General features: G+C 38.3%; 1 protein-coding gene across 1 annotated transcript; it reads left to right on the forward strand.

Annotated features, from left to right (window-relative positions):
* The first annotated feature begins 1,980 nt into the window (after positions 1 to 1,980).
* On the forward strand, positions 1,981 to 11,476 carry stat2 (signal transducer and activator of transcription 2). The gene is made up of 24 exons (XM_029501272.1): positions 1,981 to 2,236; positions 2,455 to 2,586; positions 2,704 to 2,848; positions 3,014 to 3,109; positions 4,004 to 4,096; positions 4,472 to 4,550; positions 4,682 to 4,761; positions 4,857 to 5,008; positions 5,241 to 5,399; positions 5,494 to 5,583; positions 6,093 to 6,152; positions 6,265 to 6,285; positions 6,393 to 6,486; positions 6,618 to 6,665; positions 6,768 to 6,851; positions 6,964 to 7,062; positions 7,196 to 7,331; positions 7,796 to 7,848; positions 8,423 to 8,508; positions 8,619 to 8,755; positions 8,869 to 9,057; positions 9,160 to 9,214; positions 9,370 to 9,461; positions 10,604 to 11,476. The coding sequence occupies exons 2-24, from the start codon at positions 2,456 to 2,458 to the stop codon at positions 10,804 to 10,806; spliced, it is 2,382 nt and encodes a 793-aa protein (XP_029357132.1). The 5' UTR covers positions 1,981 to 2,236; position 2,455; the 3' UTR covers positions 10,807 to 11,476.
* Positions 11,477 to 11,669: the final 193 nt, after the last annotated feature.

An 11,669-nucleotide genomic window follows, 5' to 3' on the forward strand; every position in this document is an offset into this window, starting at 1 on the left:
TTTGAAAACAGTGCACAATTCACACCCTGTACAGAATTTTTGGAGGATGATCTGAGTGAGTGGGTGTTCTGACAGTCCCATGATAATTCTTCCCGTATAATTCTCTTTAAAATATACATAGTTTTAGATCCTCATGGTTAATAATTACTGGCTGCTATCTCTGTCCTCTAGTTAATCCAAAATATGGTCTCAGGAAACTTCATCACACGTTGTTGACAGGGTGACATCTACTGGTCGGAATGTAAAAAAGGTTGTATATTACAACTTCATCATTTTCAGCCAGGTTTGGGCCAATAACTGTGCTTCATAAGTTTTTTTTTCTGTGGTGATCCATTGTAAATACACATAAAAACCACTTACACACAAAAAGTTGATTAGTTTACTGGATCTGAAACTTGCACTCACTGAGCACTTTGTTAGTTATCTATTCCTGCCAGTGTTTCGTCTTTGAAGTCATTATTAAAGGGGGAACAAATCAGCTAACTGCAGAATAATTTGCACTGCCTTCAGTAGAGATGCAGTTGGGTAGCTCTGTGTCTGGACGGTAAAAAACGAAGGCAAACCCCATGTAATAAGGTAACAAGAAATCTCAGGTGCATTTAGCCATACGATGCCTCTCTCCACAGTCGTGTTATTAAAACAAACGTCATATGAGTCCCAAACCTTTGCATATACAGTATATCATAGGAGAAAAAGGAGCATGCTCTGAGATAAGGGAGGGAATTATAAGGAGTATCCCAAATGCAAGATACAGTACCAGGTGAAGTGAAGGTCAGGTGAACATTCACAGCATACACAAAGACAAGCAATATTTTTTTTAACTTTAATGTCACATGCACACTAACTAAGTGAATACAGATGCATTTAAGCGCACAATATTTTTGAATTATAAATTTGGTTCTTCATTTTCTTTTTCTCAATGAAAAAAGATTGCAGTGAACTTATCAACTGTAACAATAATTTCTTTGAATGCTTTTTTCACAAGACCTTCAATTGGGTCACATCCACTAACAAAACGCAAAGACAAGAGCATCTTTAGCTTTAGCTCAGCAACATTTCAAGCCTTTTTGAAACAAATTTTGGCAAACATCATTCAACAGAGATAAAAAAAATAATAATAATAAAGGATAGGGAGAATAAAAGAGTCTGGTATATTGAAACTAACCATTGCTGGAAAAACAACGAGGTTGTTCATCAGTGATTGCCAACAAATTATACATCATTAATCCTTTGACTCATTTAATGTAAAACCCCCAAAATTCACTGGTGCCGCATTGTCAAAATGTCAATAATTTCCATTGCTGCCTCCTCCTTATGATAGTAGGTTAGTTGAGGTTGAATGAATCAGTTTCTACTGACATTTTGGTATTTCAAACTGCAAACAAACAGATTAATGACGAAAATAATTGTCAGGTATAGTGGTGATTATTAAATTATTAATTTCAGATGTCCAACACGTGTTGAAATAATAGCCTATAACTGAACACTGAGACAATTCGCTATTACTTTTAAGTTGTGCAAATCTTGGATAGATTTAACTAATTTATGTGGAGAAAAAAATTACCTGTTAAAACTTGATCTGACGGGACTTGGCTGTCATTCCTTAACATCAACCTGAAAATGTTGATTCTATTTTGGTATTTCCAATTAAAACTTGGTTGTTTTTAAATATTGTCAACAACACATAGGAATGGCAACTGTTTTAATGGGGAGGAAATGTTGGTATTTGTGCGTCACAAGGAGTTTTCATCTCTTACACATCGTCATTTCTTGGAAATTTACAGGCGGACATCTCTGTAAGTTTCGATTTTCTATAACCACGCCCTCCGCTGGTGACTGGCGTGAAAATGGACCAATAGCGTGCGCCGTGTTGTGCCTGCCGCGACCAATCAGTGATCAACTCCGGGCTTCCCAGGAAACAATGTGCGCGTGTGAAGGACATTTGGGCTCCATTCCTGCTTTAAAGGATGTGGGCTGGAGCCAAAATGGCGCCTAGCCCAGCAAGTGATGAACGACGCGGGAGGGATAAAGAAGATATCCAATGAAGATGACACTTGACTAAAAACATAACAGAAGGAAATTGTGCACAGTGAGTTCCTGAATTCGTTGTTTGGCTACAATCTCATCAGTAAGCGGAAAAGGCCAGCTAGAGTTTGGCTAAGCAGGGCCAGCTATGCGTCAACTTCAGTAGTCGGCTAGCAAAGCACTTCAGAGAGGACTGACAGCACACAGTGAGGTGAGTACATTTACGAGTGAATCTTCGGTCTCAACCTTCAGCACCGCTTCGTAAAATCACCCCTTTGAATCACCAATAGTCTTTGATCGACCGTGATTGTTTTCACTTTGCTGCCTCAAGTGTGGATCGACTACATACACGTGTAATAACAGTTTTAGTGACGTAACGATCGTGCCTTGTTTTTGTGTACACTGTGGTGTGTTCTCATTCGACCCCAGGATGGCCCAGTGGGACAGACTGAGGCAGCTGCCTGCTGTCTACAGACAGCAGCTGCATGAGCTCTATGACAGAGACGCTTTGCCCATGGACATACGGCATTACCTGTCTGTCTGGATAGAGAAGCAGGAATGGTAAAGCAGCTCTGTCCTTTAAAAAAAAATAAAATAAAAAAATTTATACGTTCTGGTCTTGAACTCTCATCTTGTGTTTCCAGTAAAGACTCACTTGTGTGTCATTTGGATTTGCAGGCCCCGAGCAGCTCGGGATCATGACTTGGCTGTGGTGCTGTTGCAGGTCCTGCTGGAGAATCTGGACATCCAGCACAGCCGCTTTGTCCAAGAAGAGTCATTCTTGATGCAGCATAACATTAGACGCTATAAGCAAAACTTTCAGGTAACATTTAATCCCATTTTTTTTCCCGAGACATTACCATTAGGCCAAATGTTTGTTTGTTGTATCCAGCATATTTTGATGGCTCTACCAACGTCATAGTTTGTGGTTGTGGTAATAATCTCAAACAACTGACCCAAAATTTCATGTGATTTATTTTCCTGACAGAGGTACCTGGAGGATCCATGTGCCTTAGCAAGCACAATCCTGTGGTTTCTAGAGAAGGAGAGGGAGATCCTGCAGAGCGCTGATCTGACTGAAAAGGTTTGAGCAAAATTTCATAAAGTTATTGAGATATGATTTATATAGGACACACCCTGCTTCTGATAACATCTGTGCAGTCTTTGCAAAAGCAAGTAGTAAATCAAATTGGACATTTTGAAATATTTTGATACAAATTTTCAATTTGTAGTATTTGTAGTGAAGTATTTTATTGATAATATATCATTTAATTCATGGACAGCTAAGTATGTATTTGTCCATTTTATTTAGTGGTCAGCTACAAATAATGGATATGCTGTGTGTGCACATGTACTTGTGTATTTCAATATCGAATGGACATGGAATTTGAATGGATCACCTGACATAAACAAATATTTCCATATATACAGTTCTTTCAATCGAGTTCATTGTTATGCTTGTGTGATGTTTTTTATTATCTTTAAGATGTTTAGACAACTTTAATTGGAGTGTGTGGTAAATAAAACCGATTAGACATGACTTGAAAACACACATATGCAGAGTACATGGAGAGGCTTGTGTTCTTCTCAGGAATATAATGGCAAATGACACATTAGAGTTCACAAAGAGCAAAGCAGATTATTTGAAATATTAAACAAGATTCAACTGTTTGGCCCCAGTTCTAAGTGAAACCAGAAAGGACATCAATTAGTCATCAATTCCCATTATTTCACTACATACTTTTTTGTCTTGTTTTCAGTGTGTCTATATTCATAGATGATTGAACTGAACCAGTAAAAGGGTTACATGTAATGAATACAGACAATAAAAGTGAGTGTGTGAGCCAAAGAGTGAAAAATTATTTTAACTGCCACTGTCCCTACACATTATCTATTCTACAGCAATACTGCTCAGTATCCTGTTTGGCATTTTCCAAATCTCTTTTCCTCCTCCTCCTACCACTCTTTTACGCCTTAGGTTCAGTATTTGCAAGTTGAGCAAGAAGCCATGGAGATAAGCAGCCAGCAGGACCTTGAACGCAAAATGGCAGGACTGAGGAATGAAGTTCAGGTGCAGATTGATTTATGTTACTATAAAAAATTATAAATCTAATTCAAAATTGCAGTATGGCGGCATAGAGCTATGAATAGATTAGAAAAGTATTTTACAAATGTTGCCCCTTCACCCTATACATTTTAATATTATTTTCCGTGCACGGCGGCATAGTGGTTAGTGCTGTTTCCCCACAACAAGAAGGTCGTTGGTTTGGTTCCCAGCCTGGGGCCTTTCTGTGTGGGATTTTTGTAAATTTTTTGTATTAAGGTAAAATACGTCACAACATTGTTCTGCATTGTTATTGCTGATAAGTACTGTGCTTATGTTTTTGTAAAATGTGACGAAACAATAATACAATTCATTGATTTAGTCTGCTCATTTGTGATATAGTGCATGGAACATACAATAAAATGTCTCGAGGAGCAGCAAGACGAGTTTGATTTTAAATATCAAACCCACAAGATGGAAGGTGAGCAGATTAAACATTTGTGGTCATATTTACATATTCTCTGGGGATTTGTAATAAAGTAGTTGCAATTTTTTCTTTTTTTTTGAGCTGTTTGTATGGAAACTGAACCTGCTGTGGAAACTGTTTTACAGTTGTGGTAGATGAGGCTGTGAAGAAGAATCAAATCAGAGTTCTTCAGAATCTTGTCAACAAACTGAATGAGTCTAGAAAGGTATGGAGTTATTAATATTCTAAATAAAACCTTCACCTCTTCGGTCCATTTTTGTCTCCTACATTGTATTTTCTCTCATGCAATTGCTTGGACAGAGCACACTGTCAGACCTGAATAAACTCCTGGACAGGACTGAACACTTGATTGACATCTTGGTGAGGAAAGAGCTGGTGGATTGGCAGAGGAGGCAGCAGAAAGCCTCCATAGGCGCTCCAGATGATGTCTGCCTGAATCAGCTAGAGAAGTGGTATGTTCCTTTCCTCAACATGCTTCATTCTTCAGGATTTACTGCAATTGCTACAGTATTGTTAAACTGCCCTCCAAATTCATTGTGAAGGGAAAAAATTGTCTTAAAGCCAACATGTAAGACTTTTAATTCCTCTAGCACTGATGTCACGACCAAGATTCTCATTTTTATAAGACCTGTAGTAATGGCACCCTCTTCTACTGTGCTCTCCTTTTCTACTCTTATATTGCAGGTTCACATGTGTGGCAGTGTGTCTGTTCCAGGTGCGAGAATTTCTTAGTAAACTGGATGAACTGGTGGGGAAAGTGTCTTATGACAATGACCCCGTGAAGGCTCATAAACCTGCACTGCAGAAGAGAGCAGATACTCTCCTGAAGGACCTGCTCCAGAGGTCTGTCGTTAAAGGCAGAGTTTGCCATGTTCTCTTGCTCTTTCTAGATATTTTCAGAAAAATCACTGACATTTTTTTCTCCTATTTGTTGTAGTTCCTTTGTTGTTGAGACTCAGCCATCAATGCCTCAGGGAAAGGGACCAATGGTTCTCCGCACAAATGTCCAGTTCTCTGTCAAGACCCGGTCAGTGTGCTAGGCAATCTTTATGTGTAACATATCATTTTTTATGAGTGCATTACTTTTGCTATAGTAAAAAAAATAAAAAAAATAAATATATATATATATATATATATATATATATATATATCTTTTGGCTTCTTACCAACTTTGGGTTTCCACAGCAAATCAGCTCTTAAAATTTGCATGGCTGATTTGGCTACAGTTTTTACAACATATACCCTGTTTCAACTCTTCCCATTTATTTGGGCTTGGGACTGGGACAAGCCTACTACTGGTTTGCCTATGTATGTAAAACATTTCTCTACCACTGAGCTACATCCCTGGGCTGATATAGTAATCAATATCACTTTGCACAATTAATTATGGGCATTTTTGCATGATAGTGCAATGCCAGACAAGGCATTGGAAAGTGCTTTTACAGCAGACAAGAAGACCATTGCTGTGTATTGTATATTTGATCATGCCACTTTTTATTGAGCTATATAAGATTAATCCTTGTGAAACATTTACAGACTTCTTGTCAAGTTTCCTGAGCTGAACCATTCCATGAAAGTGAATGTATCCATGGAAAGGTGAGATTCATCCTGTGGTCAGCCTGTGTTTCACCACACAAAAACAATAATGTATTGTTTTAAATTTTCCCTGCTCCCCTGGACTGACTGCTCTGTTTTACCTTGAAATTAGGGAAGCTCCTCAGATCAAAGGGTAAGTTTGGCGGGGGGGGGCGAAAAGAATTCAGCTTTCATATCAAGTAGTATTGAACTTTAGTATTTCACCTGAATCTCCTCTGACCAAACCCAATGTTGCTGCAGATATCGGCGTTTTAATGTCCTCGGGACGAAAACCAAGGCGCTGAACATGGCAGAGAGTCAGAACGGAGGCATGGTAGCTGACTTCAGACATCTGGTGAGTGATAATGATTTGAAAAATATATTTCTTTAATTAGTATGTATATAAATTAATTTCAATTAACTATAGTCATCTTTTAATTGGAGACTGTGTTTGACAGATTCTGTGTACTGCTGTTTTTTTGGTAGACTCTGAAGGAGCAGAAGTCTGGAGGTGGTAACAAAGGAGCCAGTGATGTGAGTTGACCCTATCGGCCCTAAAGATACCATCTGTGCTTATAGTTTCAGTTGTGAAAACCGAATAATGACCTGTGTGTGTGTTTGTTTGTCTTGGTGCAGATTCCTCTTACTGTTACAGAGGAGCTCCATATCATCTTCTTCGACACTGTATTTGAGCTAAAAGGCTTGTCAGTTGAGTTGCAGGTGTAGTTTTTTTTTTTTTTTTCCATGTTTTATGACTTGTTTTTACAAAAAAATCTATAACCTGCAGAAGTAGAAACATTGGATATTGTATCCATGTTTACACCCAAACTAGGCATCCTCCCTCCCAGTTGTCATCATCTCCAACTCTAGCCAGCAACAGAGTGCCTGGGCGTCTATCCTCTGGTTCAACATGCTCAGTCAGGACACTAAGGTGAGAAATCATCACCACTAACACACACTGAGCAGCATTTCACATTTTACCTTTAAGTTGTACGTTTCCACTGTGTGATGGCATTAAAAAAAAAAAATTCTATACGTTTGCCGATGTGCATCTGTTTCTTCAGGACGTCAAGTTTTTTGCCAATTCTCCTGCTGCTGCTTGGCCGCAGTTTGCTGAGATGTTGAGCTGGCAGTTTCTCGCTGCCACTAAACGTGGTCTAAATAACGATCAGCTGGAAATGATTGCACACAGACTCTTTGGTAAATCCTTCTTTTTTCTTTGCTGATATTTACTATAAATTAGACAAAAGTCACTCATCCTTGAGCCGCTCTTGTATTTTAATCTTGTATTTCATGACTGATTGTCTTCACATTTAAAGTTAAATCAAGCTCCTTTCTTGAAAGTAGTTGTAATAACTAGTAGCACGGTCACAAATCTTGATAATGAAATCTGTATTGGGCCTTTTTGATACAACCTGGAAAGGATATATTCTCTCACTGACTGACTAGGCTAAACCTGCATTAGTTGGTGAGTGGCCACTGTTTTCGTTACCCAATGTCTCCTAAGAATAGAGCTGACTGTACATATTGTGCCAAGCAGGAATTGTGTGCTCTTCAAAAGGATAGCACAATATAATTTATCATCCACCGTGGGTTGTAAGAATGTTTTAGTATAACATTTTGTAAATGACTAAACTGTAGCGTATTATTTTTTATCCGACCAGGAAAGCACGAGAACTACGACACCTGCAAAGTGGCTTGGTCAAAATTTTGCAAGGTAAGCATACTTTATCCTCAAAAGCATTACTCAGCATCGTTCATGATTAACCTGAACCCTAACCCACTCGACCTAAAGTATCACCTGATTTTTCACTCTAACTTCACAATAGGATTGACAGATTCAGTTTGGTTGAGTTACAAATTTATCACATCCTCCGGCTCAAGAAGAATAATTGTTTGGATCCATGTACTTTCCTCTATTGGCATATGAAGTCAAATCCATTTGTAAAAAATTGGCTCTGAGAATAGATATGATTTACAGATCAATTTAAAGATACCCATATACTTTATTAAGGCATGGATATTTGATTAGTCAATTTCATAAATATCGCCATCTAAAGACAAGCAGCCATTGGGACTATGTTAGCAAACAGAACTTAGATATGAGCCACAGCCTTTTTAACTGATAAAAAAAACAAACAAACAAACAAACAAACAAAAGAAACCTCCTCGATTGTTTTTCTTAGCATTAGACACAGAGCAGCACTGGACCACAAGTATGTCTGTATGTTCTTAGCCCTTTGTTAATGAATACGCTGTTTGTGCGTATCGATAACCTTATTTTGTAATAGGAGAATACTCCTGACACTTTCTGGGTGTGGTTTGATGGCATCTTGGTGATGGTGAAAACTTACCTTGAGGACCTGTGGCGGGACGGGTAGGTTGTAGTTAAATCTAAGTTTTATACAAAGGAGGCAGATTGTGCATGTCATTCCCAGGCCACGTAGGAAACATTATGTTTGAGTAAAACTTTTCTTTGTTCTCTAGCCTCATCATGGGTTTTGTGAGCAAAGGCAAAGAGAAGTCTCTCCTGAAGAGGAAACAGAGAGGCACATTCTTGTTACGTTTCAGTGAAAGTATTATCGGGGGAATCACTTTCTCCTGGGTGGAGATCACTGCGACTGGTGAGATACTTCCATTACCTTTGTTGATTGTATTTTGAAAAGAAGAAACCCCCTTTTAGGTTAGTTAGACTACAATTTATTTATCCATAATGATCACACTCTGTCTATTTCAGGTGAGCCTGATGTAAAGACAGTCCAGCCCTTCACCAAAGTTGACCTTATGCAGATTCCATTCCAGGAAATTATCAGAAACTTCCAGATCTTAGAAGCTGATAATATCCCAGAAAGTCCTCTGCTCTATCTCTATCCCAACACCCCAAAAGATGAGGCGTTTGGGAAATACTACTCAACCAAGAGTGGAGGTAAATCCACTAAATGCAGATACCTTTTTCCTGCTCACTTACAATTTACCTGTCATTTTCTGTGTTGGACATTAAATCATATCTAAACTCACTCTCTTTCAGATGACAATCCATACATCAAATACATCAAAACCAAGCTGGTGTTTGTCTCAAAAGAGTAAGTCTACTATTTCGTTTTTACTGTATCAAAACAGGAGTGCCGAATGTGCTATTTATACAGAAACAACAAACTCACTTCATCAAAGAGGTAACCATGGCTTTTCTATGTCAGGAGCAAGTGGTTGTAATGACTGTTTGTCATTGGTCATGTAGGAACACACTGGAGGCTAAGTCACCAATGTCCTGTGACATGGTAGAGGGTGAAGGCCTGGAGCCAGTGAATGGCCTGTATGGAGAGGCAGCTGGTGAGTCTGGCTCTCCTCACCATCCTGTCCAGTTAAAAGCCTTGTCAAACTCCAAGCTCTCCTTTCATCACAGAGCTTCAGGTTTCCGTTTATGTTTTGGCCTCTTGGAATATAAAATCAGCACCCATGTGAAAGTCTTTCGAGAACAAGGAAATGTTCTATCTTGTATCTCATGGGGCTGTTGGCTTCCTCTTCTGCATGCATATGCACTGTTGTCTGCTCTACTAATCACAAAATGAAGCAAGTGTTGAGCTGACTTGGGTAGCAGAACTCTTATAGCAACTTGTCTTTGATGCTTTGATTATAGATCATGATCCTGGCTGAAGCCAATCCCTCCCTTATTTCATTTCACTCATAATAAATTTCAGTATGTCGTTACATCGAAATTCACACGTCCACTTCCCTGGAAATACAGTTTTCATATCTTGGAAGGCTGTTTGAAAGACTTTGGGGAATTTATTTTATTATTATTATTATTATTTTGTTAAATGAATTAAACAAAAACAAAAAACTGAAGCATGAAAACGACAGTTTACTGTTTGCCGACCATGACCTGCACCATCCTGGAAAATTATCTGGTCTCCAACTATTCTGAACCAAGAAAAGTTCATGTACATGTTCATTACTGCTCCTCAGTACTTGTTGGTGGGATTTGTTACCATTTCATAGAGCCATGCTTGCTGCTTAACTATTCAGTCTTTATGATAAACTAAGCTAGCTTGCTTTCTGTAGCCTTATGTTTAATGAGCAGATATGACAGCAACATCGATCAAACACTCTAACAGACCGAAAAAGTGGATTTATATATTTTCCCAAAGGTGAACACTGTCTTTCAGTTTATGCCACATTGTGAACTTTCCAATAAGCTATGAAATTAGCTTGACAAAGTGAAAGGAAAGTACAAACATTAATAATGATCAAGTGTATTAACACAGTTTATACAGCTTATACACAGCTTGACTTTGTTGCTTAAAATCAAATCATACTGGCCACAACATTTTTATAGGAAATCTGTACTTCAGCTGATCCAACACATTTTGTCCCTCTCATTTTCCAATTAAACTAACACCAGAGATAATCAGCACAGCCTTGACAGCAGAGTAAGCATTTTTTTTTTCCCTTGTCCTTTTCTCTGCTCTCAGAACAAAACGGGAATCCCGATCCTCTTGACTCGCCTGTGGAAATCTGTCACCCTGATGTCATGTTTTCTGGCCTGGTTGAAGCTCCCCAAGAGGATTTCCTGATGTACAATATTAACCAGTTTGCTGGCAATAGCTTTTTTGATGATGACTCAGGGCTGTTAAGCTGCCTGACCCCACAATCATGTGGAAGCATTTTACCATAAGCATCTATAATGCATCTTTAACAAAATGTTCATTCACCGTTAGTGCTAGGATTAGAATCTTTACAATGTCTATATTTCAAATCTCACAAAACTTTGCTCTGAGTCCTTTCTTTGATATTAGATAAGGATAGCCACCCTGGTCTTTGTAGTTAGTATTAGAAGATTTTTTTTCCAGTCAGCATTCGGTCTCTATATGCACTTTTAATGTAACTTCATGTTAATTCTTGTTGGATCCTGATTATGTGAGACATTTTTAAGACACAAAAGGGCGACAATTCAGTGAGCTGGAGTCACGTCTACACCGTTACTGTTCAAATGTAACTTTAATGCATCAGAAACCATTTTATTGGTAAATGTTGCATGTAGGATAAATAGGTAAACGATAAATGGATTAAAAATGTGCACGAAATGGAAGGTTTATTGTGGAAAACATGCGTTCGTGAACTGCACATAATTTATTATATTTTGGGTTTTTGTCTCCATTTGCTGCTGTTTTAATGTTTAATGTTTAATGGGTGAGATAAATTTGGCACTGTCCTGATGGTATTTGATCCTTATTACTTGCTTTTATATCTGTTTCAAAATATTTCTATCAGCAGTGGGAAATGGCCAAATGTTTGTTCCATTCATTAACATCTGATTACCTAAATAAATAAATTTGGGAAATGGCTTTCAGAAGTCGAAATTAACAATATTTTGCGGTTTATGGCGATATTAGTTTGAATACGTTTTGTTTCTAACTTTACATACTTACTAGTGAAATAAAAGCAACAATTTCACTCATTCGTCACCACTAACAGCTACTGGTGAACGAACGTTACTTCCCAGCATCCACGGTGATGACATGCACTCTCAACCCCCAC

Source organism: Echeneis naucrates, chromosome 5 (assembly GCF_900963305.1).
Source record: "Echeneis naucrates chromosome 5, fEcheNa1.1, whole genome shotgun sequence".
NCBI classification, from domain to species: Eukaryota; Metazoa; Chordata; class Actinopteri; order Carangiformes; family Echeneidae; genus Echeneis; species Echeneis naucrates.